The 20,497-nt window shown below is 39.0% G+C and overlaps 1 protein-coding gene and 1 non-coding gene across 3 annotated transcripts in view; both read left to right on the forward strand.

The window, feature by feature from the left end:
- Window positions 1–10,028, forward strand: part of ZFR (zinc finger RNA binding protein) — an 84,201-nt gene extending 74,173 nt beyond the window's left edge. For both annotated transcript variants that reach the window (XM_039256410.1, XM_039256411.1), the window contains 3 exons: window positions 787–898; window positions 1,007–1,104; window positions 8,517–10,028. In XM_039256410.1, coding sequence (XP_039112341.1) covers window positions 787–898; window positions 1,007–1,104; window positions 8,517–8,696 — 390 coding nt within the window. In that variant the 3' untranslated portion in view covers window positions 8,697–10,028. The remainder of the gene's footprint in view (window positions 1–786; window positions 899–1,006; window positions 1,105–8,516) is intronic.
- Window positions 10,029–18,730: 8,702 nt separating this feature from the next.
- Window positions 18,731–18,803, forward strand: TRNAQ-CUG. Its single transcript has one exon. It is a non-coding gene; the product is annotated as a tRNA-Gln (tRNA).
- The last annotated feature ends 1,694 nt before the right edge of the window (window positions 18,804–20,497 follow it).

Consider the following 20,497-nt stretch of genomic DNA (forward strand, 5'->3'; position numbering starts at 1 on the left):
ATTGTCAAGTTGGTTTCCATATAACATCCAATGCTCATCCCCACAAGTGCCCTCCTCCATGCCCATCACCTCCCTTCCCCTCTCCCCCACTCCCATCAGCCCTCAGTTTGTTCTCAGCATTCAAGAGTCTCTCATGGTTTGCCTCCCTCCCTCTCCCCAACTATTTTTCCCCTTCTTCTCCCTCACGGTCCTCCGTTAAGTTCCTACTAATCCTCATATACGTGCAAACATATGGTATCTGTCCGTCTCTGCCTGACTTATTTCGCTCAGCATAACACCCTCAAGTTCCATCCATGTTGCTACACATGGCCAGATTTCATTCTTTCTCATTGCCATGTAGTATTCCATTGTATACATAAACCACATCTTCTTAATCCATTCATCAGTTGATGGACACTTGGGCTCTTTCTGTGATTTGGCTATTGTTGAAAGTGCTGCTGTGAACATTGGGGTCCATGTGCCCCTATGCGTCAGCACTCCTGTATCCCTTGGGTAAATTCCTAGCAGTGCTACTGCTGGGTCATAGGGGAGTTCTGTTGTTATGCAGCATCTTTTTAAAGTGTAAATTATATATTGCCTCATGAGTTTTGTTTTCGTTACTTGTTTTATTTCATTTTGATTGTTTTTATATGTAATTTTCTGTTTTTGTGATTTGTTCTATGTAACGTTTTTCAGTATTTAAAAATTTTAACAACTTCGTAAGTTATATGTTGTTGTGATGTTTGAAAATGAGTAATTCCTTTAGTCTGTAAGTTTTTAAGCACGTTTTTATGTTTTTATTTTTAGGCTATGGAGTTACTAGTAGAGAAGGCGATTAGTAGTGCTTCTAGTCCTCAGAGCCCTGGAGATGCACTGAGAAGAGTTTTTGAATGCATTTCTTCAGGGATTATTCTTAAAGGTAAGTTTTGTTTCATTTTTAACGTTTGTGCGTTTGAGAGTTGAATAAGAACTCTTATTAAAAATAGATAATACTAATGCCATTTTTCCCTTTGGTGATTGTTTGCAGGTAGTCCTGGCCTTCTGGATCCTTGTGAAAAGGATCCGTTTGATACCTTGGCAACAATGACTGACCAACAGCGTGAAGACATCACTTCTAGTGCACAGGTACCAGTGTATTCCTATTCCCAAAGCTTTGTTGGGTCACTGCTCTTAAGGTTTTTTGTGTTTTGTTTTTTAATGTTCATTCATTTTATTTTTATTTTTGAGAGAGAGAGAGAGATAATCTCCAACAGGCTTCGCACTGTGAGTGCTGAGCCCTATGTGGGGCTTGAGCTAACGAACTCTGAGATATGACCTGAGCCGAAACCAAGAGTCAGATGTTTAACTGACTGAGCCACCCAGGCGCCCCAAGGTTTTGTCTTTTTTGTAATTGTCCTTTAGAAGAAATCACTGTAAGTTCTAATTAGTGGAGTGTCTGGGTAGCTCAGTCATTTCAGCACCCAGCTCTTGATTTCACCTCAGGTCATGATCCCAGAGTCATGGTATTGAGCCCTGTGGCAGTATTAATGCTGAGCATGGGGTCTCCTTAAGGTGTTCTCTCTCTCTCTCTCTCTCTGCCTCCCATGTTCTCTCTCTCAAATTTAAAAAATAAATAAACACACACATACATACGTAGATAAATTTTAGTTAATTATCATACAATGCAATATTGGTTTCAGGAATAGAATTTAGTAATTCATCACAGACATACAACACCCAGTGCCCATCATAAGTGCCTTCCTAATACCCATCACCCATCTACCTCCATCAGTGGTCAGTTTGTTGTCTATTGTTAAGAGTGTTTATATGGCTTGCTTCCCTCTCTTTTTTTTTTTCCTCCTATATGTTCATCTGCTTTGTTTCTTAAATTCCACATATGAGTGAAATCATATGGTATTTATCTTTTTCTGACTGACTTTGCTTGGCCTAATATACTCTAGCTCCATCCACACTGCAGATGGCAAGCTTTCATTCTTCTTTTTATACTTTAGAACTTTTTCTTTAATATATATTTTTGAGAGAAAGGGGAAAAATACACACACAGAAGCAGGGGAGGGGCAGAGAGAAAGGGAGCCAGGATCCCAAGCAGGCTCTACACATCCAGCACAGAGCCCAACTTGAGGCTCGAACTCAGGAACCATGAGATCATGACCTGAGCTGAAACCAAGATTCGGAAACTTAACTGAGCGCATGTACCACTTTGAATCTTTCTTGTTGTATCCTTTCTGTAAATACCTAGTAGTGCAATAGCTTGATTGTAGGATAGTTCTATTTTTAATTTTGGGGGGAACCTCCACAGTTTTTCAGAGTGGCTGCACCAGTTTGCATTCCCACCAAGAGTATAAGAGGTTCTCCACATCCTCACCAACACCTGTTGTTTCTTGTGTTTAGTTTTAGCCATTCTGACAGGTGAGGTGCTATCTTTTCGTGGTTTTGACTTGTATTTCCCCGATGATGAGTGATGTTGAACATATTTTCATGTGTTAGTCATCATGATATCTTCTTTGGAATGTATAATATTTTTTTGTGCTTCTTTAGTAAGCCCTTGGAGGAGATATAATTTAAACTAGATTTCACTAATGTAATCTTAAAGTGCATTATTCTAACTATAATGTAAAAGTCAAAGTAAGTGTATTATATAAATATAAAAATATCTCTATATAACAGGGCACCTAGATGGCTCAGTCAGTTGTTAAGCAGCTGATTTCTGTTCAGGTCATGATCTGACAGTTCATGATTTCAAGCTTCGTATCAGGTTCTGTGCTGACAGCTCAGAGCCTGGAGCCTGCTTTGGATTCTGTGTGCATATCTCTCTCTTTGCCCCTCCCTTGCTCACTCTCTGTCTCTTAAAAAAAAATGAATAAACATAAAAGATTTTTAAAAACCCTTTATTTTCAGTGTCTTATTAAATCTGAGTATTAGGTTATATAGCATGATCAATATAGGAACTGTTTGTGTCCTCAGGTTTTAAGAAGTGCTCTGCTGGGGCGTTATGGTAGTAATTACTATAATTTTGCCTCCCCTGCCACTGGAAAGGCTGTCTAATGTAGTTAATTAAAAATGTAGTCTCTAAAGTCAAGATTCTCTGGGTTTGAATACAAGCTCTACCATCTCATCTATAAAATCGAGACCAAAGCAGTATCTGTCTCAAGCAGGATTCTTGGGAGGATTAAATGAGTTAATGTATATAACTGTATTAACAGTATCTGGTATATGGAAGGATCCTAATAAATGTTAGCTGTTATCATTATCAGCTAACTGTTTTATTAGGAGAATTACGGAAAGAAAAACTATGTGAACCTAATGAATGAAAAAAAATTCTAAACTATTGTTTTCCTTTTTTTAATTGCAAAAATGTACTAAGAGAAGAAAAGGCAACTAGCTATGAACAGTAATACTTTAAGACCTAAGACATGAAGTTGTTGGACTGAAGTTCTTGATTTGTTGTCTCTTCTGGCAAGGATAAGAATTTGGAAGATGTTGGGGCGCCTGGGTGGCTTAGTCGGTTAAGCGTCCGACTTTTGCTTAGGTCATGATCTCGCGGTTCGTGGGTTTGAGCCCCGCGTCGGGCTCTGTGCTGACTGCCAGCTCAGAGCCTGGAGCCTGTTTCAGTCTGTGACTCCCTCTCTCTCTGACCCTCCCCTGCTCACGCTGTCTCTCTCTCTCCTAGAAATAAATAAAACATTAAAAAAAAAAAAAAAGAATTTGGAAGATGTCAAGATTAAAGTAAATTGTGTCAAAAGTATATTAAGGGATAATTGGTAATAATAGAACCTTATGAATATCTTAACATACTTTTTATGATTACTAATTCGTGTGTATTAGACAAGTTCGGTTTTTATTTGTCTGGGATTTTTTGGGATGAAGGTAGTTACCCTAAGTGGCTTGCTTTCTTTCTTCCTTGGTACTTAAAGAAGGAATTACTTATAAATTCTAAGGGAAAGGAAATTTAGGGTTAGGAGCAGGGCATTCGAAAACTAATAGAATTCACATTTCAAAGGCCTTTTTTTTAAAAATTTGACTTTGAAGAAGGTGGTCTGGCTTTAAGAGGTAGTGACAGATATCCTTGTTAATAGTGAAGGAGTTAACTGCATTACTCCATTTCTGTAACATTCATAAAATGACATAAATACAGAGATGGAGAACAGAGTAGTGGTTCCTAGGAGTTTGGGATGGGGGTAGGGATTATTACGGCTATAAAGGAAGTCTTACTAAGGTGATGGTACAGTTTAATATTTTGATTGTGATGTGGCTGTGCAAAGCTATGCATATGACAAAATTGCATAGAGCTACACACACACATAAGAGTATATATTATAACTGGTAAAGCCTGAATAAGCTGTGTAAGTTATACCCTTATTTTTCTGAGTAGCATGTACTAGCATCCATATTAAGAATTTTTTAAGTTTATTTTTGAGAGAGCAAGCAGGGGAGGGGGGCATAAAGGGAGAAAGAGAATCCCAAGCAGGCCCTACACTGTTACCAAAGAGCTCGACACAGGTCATGACCTAAGCCGAAATTGAGTCAGACACCCAACCACCTGAGCCACCCAGGTGCCCCCTCCCCCTTTTAAGTTTATTTTAGAGAGAGAGAGAGTGAGGGGAGAGGGATAGAAGAAAAGAATCTTAAGCAAGCTCCACACTTGTATGTAGCCTGATGTGAGGGGCTTGATATGGGAACCCTGGGATCATGACCTGAGCCAAAACCAAGAGTCAGATGCTCAACAGGCAAACCCCCATGTTAATAATTCTATTCCTCCCTTTGTTTCTGTCTGGGTCTTTTCCTCCTCTTTTTACCCGTAATGCTTATCTTTATAATAATAATGTATATTTCTGTAGTCTTATTCTTCAGTGATCCTTTTCAAGTTGCTTCTGCAACATACAGCCTTGGTCATCTATTTAAATCCCTTTCTATAGGTGTTAAGCATTCCCTCTCAGAAGAGGAATTATAAAGTGAACTTTAAATCTTCTTTGATGATACTTTAAAATTTCAAGATGTCTTTGTATGGGAATTATTTCAGTATCAAACCTCAAATTTTGCTTGCCACTAAATAATTGCCAGTTATGTGGCAGAATTCCCTCATGTTAAATGTTAGAAATACATAGAAATCACATACAGAACAAGAGGCTTTAAGATGCTCATTCTAGGGGCACCTGAGTGGCTCGATGGGTTAAGCGTTCGACTTCAGCTCAGGTCATGACATCATGGTTCGTGGGTTCAAGCCCCACATCGGGCTCTGTGCTGACAGCTAGCTCAGAGCCTTGGAGCCTCCCTCTCTCTCTGACCCTCCCCTGCTCACGCTGTCTCTCTCTCTCAGAAATAAACAAAACATTAAAAAAACAATTTTTTTTAAAGATGCTCATTCTAGCCACAGATGCTGTCTTAGTTTTACTTACTAGAGTATTCCTTTATTTAGAAACCCCTAGAATGTTTCTAGGGATGCCTGCGTGGCTTAGTCAGCTTTAAGTGTTTGACTCTTGATCTTACAGTTCAGCTCTTCATCTCAAGGTCGTGAGTTCTGACCCTACATTGAGCATCATGCTGGATGTGAAACCTTCTTAGAGAAAGAGAGAAACTCTATTATTAGAATAGTCTGGTGATAAGCAGCAGTATCCCTATGGTAGAAATGTATTTTGAGAGAGACAGCATGAGCGGGGAAGGAGCAGAGACAGAGGGGAAGAAAGAGAATCCCAAGCAGGCTCTGTGCAAATAGCACAGAGCCTGACGCAGGGCTCGATCCCACAAACCATGGGATCATGACCTGAGCCAAAACCAAGAGTCCGATACTTAACTGACTGAGCCACCCAGATGCCCCTAAAGTTTGTTTGTTTATTTTTTTAAATTTTTTAGAGAGAGAGTGTACAGTTGTGAGCCATGAGCAGGGAAGAGACAGAGACTGAGGGAGAGAGAAAATCCCAAGCAGGCTCCACACTAACAGTACAGAGCCTGATGCAGGGCTTGAACTCATGAACCATGACTGGAGCCAAAACCAAGAGTCAGACTCTTAATCAACTGAGCCACCTGGGTGCCCTATGATAGAAATGTATTGATATTCATTATTGTATACCAGATATCTTTGGATATTCTCTGTTAATACAGAAAGAAACATTACTCTTTATCTTTCATAAGTCTCTCTCAATAAAGAATTTGTATTCTATTATGGTAAATATTCCTAGTTCTTACTTCAGAAAGCTGCCTTATAGCTTAAAGGAGATAGAGAAGCACCCACTACCAGTGAAAATCCAGAATTAAAAACGAAATAGAATCCCATATCAAGTCCTTATTAACACAGATGATTTGGGGACTTTCCGGATTTCAAAAGCCGATATAATGTGGCACAAAGTTCTAAGGAACTGAAATTGTATAATCAGCAAAAGTTTTAGAATAGTAAATTCTCACACAGATGATTATAACCAACACAGTATCTCAGATGAAGAAAGTAAACAGATATTAAAAATATTCTCAGTAGCAGCCATTTGGAAAACAGTTTGACTCCTAGGTATATGTCCAAGGGAACTGAAAACATGTCCACACAGAAACTTTTTATGCATAATTGCTAAAAAGTGGAGACATCCCAGATGCCCATCAGTTGGTGAATGAATAAACAAAGTATAATCTGTCCAGTGGAATATTATTTAGTCATTAAAAGGAATGAAATACTGATACATGCCACAACCATGGATTAAACTTAAAAACCTTATGCTAAGTGAAAGGAGCCAGACACAGAAGGCCATATAATATAGGAATCCATTTATATGAAATGTCCACAGTATGCAAATCTTGTAGACATAGAAAAGCAGATTAGTGCTTGTCACTACTTAAGGGTGGAAGGGTTGAAGAATGACTGTCATTGAGTCCTAGGGGTTTTGGGGGTGGTCAGGGGGAAGATTGTGTGAAAATGTTCTGACATTAGAGAGTGGTTACAGTTGAAGAACTTTGTAAGTATACTAAAAAACACTGAATTAGGGGCGCCTGGGTGGCTTAGTCGGTTGAGCGTCCGACTTTCGCTTAGGTCACGATCTCACGGTTCGTGGGTTCGAGCCCCGCGTCGGGCTCTGTGCTGACTGCCAGCTCAGAGCCTGGAGCCTGTTTCAGTCTGTGACTCCCTCTCTCTCTGGCCCTCCCCTGCTCATGCTGTCTCTCTCTCTCTCTCTGCTAGAAATAAATAAAACATTAAAAAAATTAAAAAAACAAAAAACACTGAATTGTACATTTTAAAAGGGCGATTCTTAGGATGTGTTAATTATATCTCAAAAAAATAGACTGAGGTGCCTTGTCAATCGGTTAAGCTTCCCACTCTTGGTTTCAGGTCAGGTCGTGATCTCACAGTTAGTGAGTTTGAGTCCCGAGTCATCAGGGTCTGCACTGACAGCACAGTGTCTCTCTGTGTCTCTCCGTAGTCTGTCTCTATCTCTCCCTGTCTCTCTGTCTCTCTCTCTCAAAAATAAATAAATAAACGTTAAAAAAAAAATAGTATAAGGGCACTTGGATGGCCCACCGTCAGTTAAGCACCTGACTTCAGCTCAGGTCATGATCTCACATTTCATGAGTTTGAGCCCTACATCAAACCCTCTGCTGTCAGCACGAGCCATCTTTGGATCCTCTCTCTCCCTTCTTCTTTCCCCACACAAAGTAAACATTAAAAAAAAAAAAGTCTGCACAGTTACATTGAAGGTTATAACCGTATAGTAAAATTTGCCATATATAATCAGATGGTTACATCTCCTTGAATTAGTTTAAGGGGTCTATTTTCCCAGAAATTTGAGGAATAGATTATGTCTTGTGAAATCTTGTGACATTGATGCCTGACATATGTATGCCATGCATATATAACCATGTAGTGAAATTTTATTTTTAGTTCATGAAGTAGCAAGTTAAATGTCATTTTTGTAAACCTGGGGAAGTGTGTGTATGTATGTATGTGCAGGCTATACACATGGAAATACACAGAAAAAATGCATGCAGCCTATACACAGAAAAAATGGGAAAATATGTGACTGTAAACCAAACAGGGATTTACTCCATGAGTGAGACATTTTCTTTTGCTGTATATTATTTCAAGGTTTAAAAAAATTTTAATGTTTATTTTTAGAGAATAACAGAGCACAGGCAGGAGAGGGACAGAGAGGGAGGGAGACACAGACTCTGAAGCAAGTTCCAGACCCTGAGGTGTCAGCACAGAGCCTCACGCAGGGTTGAACTCACAAACCCTGGGATCATGACCTGAGCTGAAGTTAGAAGCTTAACCCACTGAGCCAGCCAAGTGCCCCTCAAGATTTTTTTAAACAAACATAATACTGAATTTTTTTTTTAAGATTTATTTTTTAACTTAGGTTTTGAAAAGCAAAATAGCATGTGTACAGAAAAGCCTAAACATATAAACACAAGAACAGATGGAGTATTTCAGTTGTAAATATTATTCAAGTTATTTCATTAAATATGCCTTTTTATAAATTGTTACGTGGAAACATAAACCTAGTTAATGAATATTTTGGTCTTTAAAATTAACTCTTGAATTCTGACTCTTTTTGTTGCAGTTTGCATTGAGACTCCTTGCATTCCGCCAGATACACAAAGTTCTAGGCATGGATCCATTACCCCAAATGAGCCAACGTTTTAACATCCACAACAACAGGAAACGAAGAAGGGATAGCGATGGAGTTGATGGATTTGAAGCTGAGGGGAAAAAAGACAAAAAAGATTATGATAACTTTTAAAAAGTTTCTGTAAATCTGCAGTGTTAAAAACAACAGGTGCCCATTTGTTGGTTGTTTTTCATTCATGATAATGTCTACTTTGAAAAGTTTATCAAGAATTTAAAGAATTTCATGGAAGAACCAAGTTTTTCTGTGACATTAATATCTTAATGTACAGTGTTAGGTATTATATGAATGGAAAGACACCCAAAAAAAATTGTGCTCCAATTAGGGGAAAAACAGTGGTTCAGATTTTTTCCCCATGATTTTGGTTTTATTTACAGGTTGCCCTAGCTCCCACTATTTTTGTGTCTTTTATTAACTAGTCTTATTAAATCTTTACTGTATTTAATGCAGTATTTGTGCTTCAGTTGCTATGTGTATTTTGATATTTTTATTTAGTTTTGTTTGCTCTTTGACACTAGATGTTACTTTGTGTTATAGATGATATCCTTTGCCCTTCTTAATATTTTACAGCAGTACGTTTTTTTGTAACGTGGAACTGCAGAATTTTTTCCTTTTGTTTTATTCTATATGTGATGGATTTCAACACAAAAAGTTATCCTGCCATTTAAGTGCTCAGAACTGAATGTTTCTGCAGATCTTGTGGCATTTGTCTCTAGTGTGATATATAAAGGTGTAATTAAGACAGATTTCTGTTAATCTAATCAAGTTTGCTGTTAGTTGTGCATTAGCAGTATAAAAGCTAATATATACTATATGGTCTTGCAACAGTTTTAAAGCCTCTGCATAATTGATAATAAAAATGCATGACATTTTTGTTTTTAATAGACTTTTAAAATTATAATTTTAGGTTTGACACGTAGATCTTTGTACAGTTGACTTTTTGACATAGCAAGGCCAAAAATAACTTTCTGAATATTTTTTTCTTCTGCATAAGTGGAAAGGGCATTTTTCATATATAAGTGGGCTAACCAATATTTTCAAAAGAACTTTATCATTGTGCAACTAACAACAATAACTAGCCCTTAATTATGACGACAGTTCCTTATTGGTGTGTGTGAGATTACTCTAGCAAACTATTACAGTGTAACACAGTTGAATGATTCCTCCCCCTGCCCATCACCCACATAATTTACAGTTCTCTTAATGGTGAGGTTGATAAAGTATTACTGATAAAAAATTAAGGTTATCTAAGGAAAAAAACCAGAAAATTATTTGGTGTGGCCATCTTACATGCTTATGTGTCCTACAAAAAGCTAAATATTCTAGCAGTGGTGTAATGAGAAGTTACATCTTACTGTTGATGTATGTATGCTCTGGTACACAGATGTCATTTTGTTGTCACAGCACTACAGTGAAATACACAAATAAAAACTTAAATTCACATAATGACTTAAATGTACTATATGTTAGAATTGACTCATAAACTACTTTGGCTTTGAAATGACTTATACTTCAGTAAAACCATATTCAAGTTTATTGGGTACTTACATCTTTTTTTTTTTTTTTTTTTTTTTACTTCTAGGAGAGAGAGACAGCGCAAGCAGGGGAGGGTCAGAGAGAGAGGGAGTCACAGACTGAAACAGGCTCCAGGCTCTGAGCAGGCAGTCAGCACAGAGCCAGACGCGGGGCTCGAACCCACGAACAGAGAGATCATGACCAAAGCGAAAGTCGGACGCTTAACCGACTAAGCCACCCAGGCGCCCCGGGGTACTTACATCTTGTTATGCTGCCTAAGCACATAACTTCCAGAAATTTTTATAACTCAATAGTATATTGGCTCAACCTCTTAAATTGGTCGAATCTTTCCCTGGACCCTTAGAGGACCCGAAAACTGTGGGAGACCAGAGAACTAGAACTAGAACGAGAGACTTGGGTTTTTCTTCCCATTTTGTCACATTTACTATGTAATGTGGGGAAGCCTGTTTGTTTGTTTGTTTGTTTGTTTTTGGGTCTCCTTTTACTCTTTTGAATAATTAGCGGCCCAGTAAATTTTGGAATATTGTTTTTCACACTTCTCTTAAGAGAAAAGGCAAGAGGGCGCCTGGGCGGCTCAGTCTGTTGAGCGTCTGACTGGCTCAGGTCACAATCCCATAGTTTGTGGGTTTGAGCCCCACATCGGGCTCTGTGCTGACAACTCAGAGCCTGGAGCCTGCTTCAGATTCTGTATCTGTCTCTCTGTTCCTCCCCTGTTCACATTCTGTGTGTCTCTCAAAAATCAATAAATATTTTTTAAAAAGGCAAGAATTGACATTTTGCCACATGCTGATGACACACCACACCATACTTGGTCATTTCCCATTTTAAACTATCCTAACAATAAGTGACAATGCTGTATTTCTTATTTTCACATGAGAACGTGGAAGCCCAGAGTGGCTAACTAACAGAAGATCACAGATCTACTTATGTGACAGGAGTGAGGTTGAGTCCAGTTTCAATAGGCACTATAGTTAGTGCCATTTAACTTTTTTATGAAAAGAAATGTTTCAATACTACTTATTTCTTGCATGATGTGGTAACCCTAATAAATTGATTCCTCTCACCTACCCCAATTTAAATGATACACTCCAAATGAGAAATTTTTTTCTTCACTATTGTTTCTTCTGTTTCTTTGAATAAGTTAGAATTGGAAATACAGAACTGCACGAACAGCACAGCAAAAGATCTCTAGTGTTCTTTTTTAATGTTTATTTTTGAAGAGAAAGATTGGGGGAGGGGCAGAGAGAGGGAAACAGAATCTGAAGCAGGCTCCAAGCTGTCAGCATGGAACTCAGTGCGGGGTGCAACCACATGAACCACGAGATCAAGACCTGAGCTGAAGTTGGATGCTCAACCAACTGAGCCACCCAGGCGCCCTGGATCTCTAGTAAGTCAGGAGCATTTTCAGTAATTTTTTTTTTTCTTATTAACAAGAACAAGTATTTTGTCTTGCATGGTCATGCTATTATGTTGTCAGTGTATGTCATGAATTGAAGTTATAAACAGTTGATTTAATTGGCCCACCATTTTTTATATTGAATTTGACAGCTAATTTTTAAAGATTTTCCCAATAAAGGGCAAATTTTATAGTGTCCTAGAAAGATAATGTTCGTAGCATTGGTCTCAAATTTGACTATTCCTTGAGGGTTGTCTGGAGAACATTGTAAAAATTAAGATTTTTAAACCCTAATACAAAGATTGTATAGGGCCAAAATAAGCCTAATTAGGAGTGTACTCTTTTCTCTCACCTCTGCCCTCTTTCCTTTCTTGTCCCCCTTTCCTCCCCTTCTCTTCTCCCCCTCTTTTCTTTTCCCATCTTTTGTTTGAGAGAGAGAATCCCAAGCAGGCTCCATGTTTCCATGCTCAGCACCGGATGCATCGTGAGGCTAAAGCCCAGGAACTGTGAGATTATGACCTGAGCTGAAATCAGGAATCTGACACTTCACCAACTGAGCCACCCAGACACCCCAAGGCTGTACATTTTAAGATGGCTTTCTCTTAGGTATTTACTTGAATGGATACACATGTTTATACATGTTTAAAATTTTAAAGGTATAAAGAAGTATATGGCCTAAAAGGTCTCCTGCCTTTTGTGCTGCCCCTTCCCAGAGGCAGTCAGTGTTATCCATTGTCCTTCCACACGTGGTCTGTGCATGTGGCAGGGACATGTGCACCTCCTTGCTCTTTTACAGATGGCTGCATACTGTGCTTAATTCTGCACCTGCCTTTTCTTGAGTCCTGGAGATTGTTCCATCAGTACACATAGGGAAACTGCATTTTTAACAAGCACTATAAGATCATTCAAATTAGTTTTTTAAAGTATAGCTGGTTCTGATTGAGTGGTACATTGATCATGCTTGAATAAACATGCTTTATAGCAGTGACCATCATGTACTCTAGAGTTCAAAAACGTGTGTGTGTGTGTGTGTATACTTAAATAAGTTCTATGCTCAGCATGGGGCTTAAACTCAACTCTGAGATCAAAAGTGACATGATCTACCACCTAAACCATTGAGGCATCCCTGCAAAACTGTATCTTAAATTTAGTATTCTATTTTTTTTATCAGCCACACAATATATATGACAGTTAAGTTGAGATTAACTATTGGTAATTTTAGTCTTTATCTTGCTTAGTGTAATAATATTTGATGTAAAATAAAAGGTGAAAGTAGAAAACAGTAACTAAATTAAAGACTGAATCATATTTTTGAAAAATACCTAAACTGGTATGTTGACTACAAAGCTACTATATTCACCTTATCCTAATATAGTCCCAAGTAATACCTGGTACTAGAGAAATAGGATCTTCCATTTGGAAAAGACTATTTTTATCAGTTCAGTAACAATATGAATGCTTCCCTGAAAAGCAAGCATTCCGGGTGCTTGCGTGGCTCACTTGGTTAAGCATGTCGATTTTGGCTCAGATCATCATGTCATGGTTTGTGGGATCAAGCCCTGCTTCAGGCTTTGTGCTGACAACATTGAGCCTGCTTGGGATTCTCTGTCTCTCTCTCTGCCCCAACTTGTGTTCTCTCTCTAAAAAAAATAAAAAACATGTTTTAAACAATCTGTTGACTGGAAGTATGAAAAGGCAATTAAGTTGATCTCTGTTAGCTGAATCACTCTTAAAATGAGTTCAGCAGAACTAGGAAAAGCACATACCTAGGGCTTGGATCAATGGAACCCTCTGTTAACGAAATAGAAGATAATGACAGGTTCCTGATGAAAAAAAGTCCTGGATGTTGGAACTTACCTCAAGCTTTGCTATGAGCTGTTGAAAAAAGGCTGCATTTCACTGCAATTTAGTGTGCTTTATAATGTAGATAAGAGGGGCGCCTGGGTGGCTTAGTCAGTTAAACGTCCGACTTTAACTTGGGTCATGATCTCGCAGTTCGTGGGGTCAAGCCCCGCGTCGGGCTCTGTGCTGACTGCCAGCTCAGAGCCTGGAGCCTGTTTCAGTCTGTGACTCCCACTCTCTCTTACCCTCCCCTGCTCACGCTCTCTCCTAGAAATAAATAAAACATTTAAAAAATAAATAAATATAATGTAGATAAGAACAAGGCCTGTGGCACCTGGCTGGCTCAATTGGGGAGCATGCGATTCAATCTCAGGTTGAGTTCAAGTCCCACATTGGGTGTAGAGATTACTTAGAAAATTTGGAGCACCTGGGTGGCTTAGTCCATTGAGCTTTTGACTCTTGATATCAGCTCAGGTTATGATCTCATCTCACAGTCGTGAGATCACGTCTGGCATTGGACTCTGCTGGGCATGGAGTCTGCTTGAGATTCTCTCCCTCTGCCCTCCTTTCTCTCAAAAAAATAAAAATAGTAAGATGTTAATGCTTAAGGAAGGGGTTTGGAGGGAAGTTCAAACCTACATTACCAATAACAGCTAATTTTAGTGAGATAGTATTGGAACTCTGAACCTGGAAGGAGCTCCCTGTGTCCTTTATCTGATATCCAAAATGAGAGAAGCATATCCCTGGCATATCTAGAGCCTTGGTGCTCGGTTCTGGGCTTTTTTTTTTTTTTTTTTTTTTAAACTGAGCATTAGCCCATTGTGGGGCTTGAACTCACAACCTTGAAATCAACAGTGACTTGCTCCACTGACTGAGCCAGCCAGGTGCCCCTCTGAGCATTTGTTTTTAGTGATAACTTGGAGTGACCAAGGTAGTGAAAATTTGAAACTAAACCGTGTAGTTAGAACACAGTGCAGGAGGAACAAGAGATGGGAAAAGAAAGGATTGTAAGTATCTTCAAATATGAGTATCTGTAGAAAAAAAGCTTTTGAAAATGTTAACTGAAATAATAAACAGATGGATATCACTGGCAAAGAAGTTGTTGCCTGTGTTCAAATATAACTACCTGTTTAGTATTTTGGTTAAGGGTCCTGGCATTAAGTATGAAAGTATATAAGATAACCAGATCTTTTCCAAGCTTAAGATGCTGTTACCAGGCTTACCTCTGAGATACTTGGAAATTCAGTTCCAGACCATCATAATACAGTAAATGTCACAATAAAGTGAGTCAAATGAATTTTTTGGTTTCCCAGTATATATAGAAGTTATGTTCATCTATTAAGTGTACAATACCATTATGTCTTTAATAAACATTGTACATGGGCATTTGGGTGGCTCAGTTGAGTCGGTTAAACGTCTTGACTCTAATTTTGGCTCATGTCATGATCTCACAGTTTAAGTTCAAGCTGGCGTTGAGAGAGTGATGCACGAGTGCACTCTCTAAATAAACAAACAAAAAACCAAGATATATACCTTAACTCTAAAAAATAAAAAAATTTACATTTTAAGAGAACAAAATTTTTAAGGTAAGAAATGCTAACCATCATCCATGTTTTCAGTGAGTCATAATCACTGATGACAGGTCACCATAACAATTATAATAATGAAAAAGTTTGAAACATTTTGAGAATTACCAAATGTGATACAGAGACACTACCTGAACAAGTGCTATCAGAAAAATGGCGCTGAGAGACTTGCTTGATGCAGAGTTACCACAAATCATCAATTTGTAAAAAAAAAAAAAAAAAAAAAAAACACAAAAACAAAAACCAGTAGGGGCATTGGATGGCCCTCAGTTAAGTGGAGGACTTCAGCTCAAGACATGATCTCATGGTTCATGTTTTGCACCTCACATCAGGCTCTATGCTGTCAGCGCAGAGCCCACTTTGGATCTTCTGTCCCCTTCTCTCTCTGCCCCTCCCCTGCTTCTGTGCACTCGCGATCTCTCTCAACACATATTAAAAAAAATTATATACTTTGAAAGAGCATGCACAAGGGAACACGTGAGTAGGGGAGGGGCAGAGAGAGGAGGAGAGAATCCCAAGCAGGCTCTGGCTCATGAACCATGAGATCAGGACCTGAACTGAAATCAAGAATCAGATGCTTAACCAACTGAGCCTTCCAGGTGCCCCTAAAAAAAAAGGAAAAATCACTTCAGTATCTGTGAAGGGTGGCAATAAAGCAAAGCACAATAAAATGAGGTATGCCTTTATACTGTTAGTCCATGTACCTCTTAAAGATGATTTGAATAGAACTAAATAGACAATTGTCTCAAAGTTGGTAACTATTTCATGGCAGCCAAAATGCAGACATAAATAAGATTTTGGCAAAATGGAGGCTGGTTTTACTCTCTACCTTGTTACATTTTCCTTGTTTTCCACAGCATTGAAATTCCTGGTTGGTTTGTTTCTTTCGTCCTACCTCTCTGAACATTGCTTCTGTGCTGCTGCTTCTAAGTAGCCCTTTCAATGGTTCTGTCATCAACATCTTCTACATGTATACGTGCTATTGATGATCTCATCCACCTTTCAAGATTTAGATACTCCCTTTGTTAAAAATTATTTCCAAATTCTGCCATTTTCCAAACTAGTCTTTTCAGCCTACAACCCCAGATTATTCCTCCTAAAGCATCTGTTTGATTATGTCACTGCTACTTAAAATACCTTCAAGCAACTCTGCATCAACATGCTGAACAGTATTCATCCTCACAACACTGCTATGTGGAATTTACTACACATGAGTAAACTAGGGTTTGAGGTTAAGTGGCTTGCTGATTCTGTAATAAAAGATTGCTTGAATGATATAGTCTTTTAAATTGAATCAGATCATCAGAAAGCTACATACCAGGAGAGTTCTTTGACTTCAAAGCCTGAGCATTTAACCTTTATGCCATGTACCTCCCACAGATGTATCGGCAGCTAAGCCTCTTTCCAAAGAGGCTTTTAATGCTCAAGACGTAATGTACAAAGAGATTTTAAGTCCCAAATTTGGTCTACTCCAAAGGCCTACCCATCAGCCCTTTTTACGCTTTTCAGATTCTAAGGAATCCACAAAGCTACTTCTTTTTCAAAGGTTAATGGTTAAGTAATAATAGAAAAAAGAGGAATTCCATCTCCTTTGCTCCTGCATTTTAACCTTTGCCTGAGCCAGAAGTCATACATATCTTATGTACTATATCCAGGATATAGCTATGTCTTATTTGGCCTAAACACTGTTAAAAACAGCCAGGGGGAGCCTGGGTGGCTCAGTCAGTTGAGTGACTTCAGCTCAGGTCATGATCTTGCAGTTCATGAGTTGGAGCCCCACATCAGGCTCTGTGCTGACAGCTCAGAGCCTGGAGCCTGCTTCAGATTCTGTGTCTCCTTCCCTCCCTGCCCCTCCCCTGCTTGTTCTCGGTCTCTCTCTCTCAAAAATAAACATTAAAGAAGTTTTTTTAAACATCCATTGTTAAAGAAAGATTCCACAGGGATGCCTGGGTTGTTAAGTCAGTGAAGCATCTGACTTTGAATTTCAGCTGTCATGATCTCACAATTCTTGAGTTCCAGCCCAATTCGCTGACTCTCTGCAGGCAGTGCAGAGCCTGCTTATGATTCTCTCCCTCTTTCTCTCTGCCCCTCTCCTGCTGGTGCTCTTTCTCTAAATAAATAAATAAATAAATAAATAAATAAATAAATAAATAAATTTTTTTCAGAAAAAAATTCCAATTTGACCTCTCTTGAGAAAATGGAAGAACTGGTGATGGAGGGCCTGTGTCCCTCTGTGGTAACAATTAGCTAAAGCTGAGAAGAATGGCTGTTCCCTCCAGTAGATAAATTTAAGATGGTCTTCTCTGGAAAGTTGAATATAGCCTCTACCATTCCGGGTGTCTGCCAGGCTGGTCTTGTGTGCATTTGATTTTATAGCCCTATTACCTATGGGACTCTCCTAAATTTAGTGTGCAAACACATCTCTTAAAGCACGATCTCCAAAATTACTTTTGATTCCCAAATTCTTCAGTTCTGTGATCATGTGTTTCTCTTAACCACTAGGATGCTTAATGTCCCTCATACTTAGTATAAAGGACAGTCATAGGAGTGCCTGGTTGGCTTAGTTGGTGGAACATGGGACTCTTGATCTCGGGGTTGTGAGTTCCAACCCCATCTTGGGTGTAGAGATTACTTTAAAAAATAAATAAAATCTTAAGGACTGTCATAAAGAAACACTCCATGCACTTCCTTCATTAATTGTTTCAAGAGAAATGTCAGGAAGGAGGCCTGAAATTTAAGCAAACTACATACTCAGGGAATCCTTTATTTCAAAGCAGAGACCAAAATCTCCTGGAAATCTCATGGCAATGTTGGAGCAGCCTATCTGTCTTCCTGTCTGCTCTTTGGCTGGACTTAATGAAAGAGGTAGAAGAGTCTGTGGGAGTTGATGAGGAGCAAAGATGGGCTCAAGGGAAATAAAGATTTTCTAGATGACAAAATTATTAATTGTATGAGTTTCTAAATTTTTCTTTTTATGAAATTTAGTGTACAAACAAAAGATGAAAAGGAGAGAGCTTAGTCTACAGTGAAGTGGAAAGGCAGCTGTACCTAGGTTATTAATTGAAACCAAATTTAGATTTTTTTAATGTTTATTTTTGAGAGAGGGAGTGAGAGGGACAGGGAGATTAGGGGACAGAGAATCTGAATTAGGCTCTGCACTGATATCAGTGAACTCAATGCGGGACTTGAACTCACAAACCTCATGAACTGTGAAATCATGACCTGAGCCAAAGTTGGACGCTCAACTGACTGAGCCACCCAGGTGCCCCTTGAAAACAAATTTATGAGTGCCAGTTCTCAGTAAGAGGAAGTATACACCCTTGTCCCTGTCTCTGCCTCTGAATGCAAGTATAAAATGTGGATAAAATACATAAAATTTTATGGACTTTCAATTTGGATAATTAGTGGCAGGCAGATTGGAAAAGACAAGAACTGAACTATCATCAAACTTAACAGTGGACCATATTTCCCCCTTCCAGAGGTAAAATCACTGCTTAGCTAGACTTGAGTACAGCCATGGAAGTGTGTGGCATCCAGCAGTAACTAAGCCGCAGGTGGGCCTTTTCCTGGCCAGAGGATTGAAAGAGGGCATCCTGGGTAACTAGAATATACTGGGCAGATTGGGGAGAGAGAGGAGCTAGGGTAAGTGACCCCATAAAGGTATCTATGAATAACTTTGCAATAGTTTGTTTTTTTTTTTTTGGTGCTCAACTTCTACTCATTTTATGAGGCCAACATTACCATGATATCAAAACCAAATAAACACAGTTCAAAGAAAGCTCAGGGCTGTCTGGTTGGCTCAGTTGGTAGAGCGTGTGACTCTGGATCTCAGGGTTATGAGTTCGAGCCCCACATTGGGTATAGAACTTACTTTGAAAGAAAGAAAGAAGGAAAGGAGAGGAAAGGAGAAAGGAAAGAAAGAGAGAGAGAGAAAAGGAAGGAAGGAAGGAAGGAACGAACGAACGAACGAAGGAAGGAAGGAAGGAAGGAAGGAAGGCAGGCTCAGACCAATGTACCTGGAGAGAAAGAGAGAGAGAGAGAAAGAAAGAGAAAGAAAGGAAAAGAAAGAGAGAGCAAGAGAGAGAGAAAGAAAGAAGAAAGAGAGAAAGAAAGAGAAAAGGAAGGAAGGAAAGGAAAGGAGAAAGGAAAGAGGAAAGGAAAGGAAAGAGGAAAGGAAAGGAGAGGAAAGGAAAGAGGAAAGGAAAGGAGGAAGGAAGAAAAGCTCAGACCAATGTACCTGGAGAGAAAGAGAGAGAGAGAGAAAGAGAGAAAGAAAGGAAAAGAAAGAGCAAGAGAGAGAGAAAGAAAGAAGAAAGAGAGAGAAAGAAAGAGAAAAGGAAGGAAGGAAGGAAGGAAAGGAAAGGAGAAAGGAAAGAGGAAAGGAAAGGAGAGGAAAGGAAAGGAGGAAGGAAGAAAAGCTCAGACCAATGTACCTGGGAAGGNAGGAAGGGAGGAAGGGAGGGAGGAAGAAAAGCTCAGACCAATGTACCTGGAGAGAAAGAGAGAGAGAGAGAAAGAAAGGAAAAGAAAGAGAGAGCAAGAGAGAGAGAAAGAAAGAAGAAAGAGAAAGAAAGAGAAAAGGAAGGAAGGAAGGAAAGGAAAGGAGAAAGGAAAGAGGAAAGGAAAGGAAAGAGGAAAGGAAAGAGGAAAGGAAAGGAAAGGAGGAAGGAAGAAAAGCTCAGACCAATGTACCTGGGAAGGAAGGAAGGAAGGAAGGGAGGGAGGAAGGAAGGGAGGAAAGCTCAGACCAATGTACCTGGAGAGGGAGGGAGGGAGGGAGGGAGGAAGGAAAAGAGAAAGCTCAAGAAAGAAAAGAGAAAGCTCAGACCAATGTACCTGGTGAAATTAGACTGAAACCCTTAATGAGAGATTTACCAAATCATATCCAGCAATATATATAAAGAATAATATACTACAACCAAGTGGAGTTTATCTTAGGAATGCAAAGTTGGCTCAATATGTGAAAATCAATCAACATCTGAATTTTACTACTAAAAATATGAACCTATCATATCCCAGAATAAAATTTAAAGTCAAGGGGTACCTGGGTGGATGAGTTGGTTGAGCGTCCAACTTCAGCTCATGTCATGATCTTACAGTCTGCGTTTGAGCAGAGCCTGGAGCCTGCTTTGGATTCTGTGTCTCCCTCTCTGTCTGTGTCTCCCTAGCTTATGCGCTCTCACTTTCAAAAATAAATAACACTTTAAAGTAATGCTTAAAAAAAGAAAAAGTCAAATAACAGGGGAAGCCATTACACCATAATATAGCAAAGAGTTAGTATTAATAAAGATATTCCAATCATTTGAATCTGATTCCACTAAAGAAAAGAATTGGACACAGGCAAAAAGATTTTTTACCTAAATGGTCAAGAATTGAGCAAAGATAACATCCATATAGTGAATCATTACATATAATCATGTAGCTATGTGTTTACTGATATACCAAGATGTTCACAAATAATACATGTAAAGCCAGTATCTGTGCAAGAGTCTACTATTGCAATACAAGCATCTACATATGCACGCACGCGCACACACACACACACACACACACAC

Source organism: Hyaena hyaena, unplaced genomic scaffold (assembly GCF_003009895.1).
Source record: "Hyaena hyaena isolate Hyena2069 unplaced genomic scaffold, ASM300989v1 scaffold_577, whole genome shotgun sequence".
Taxonomy (NCBI): domain Eukaryota; kingdom Metazoa; phylum Chordata; class Mammalia; order Carnivora; family Hyaenidae; genus Hyaena; species Hyaena hyaena.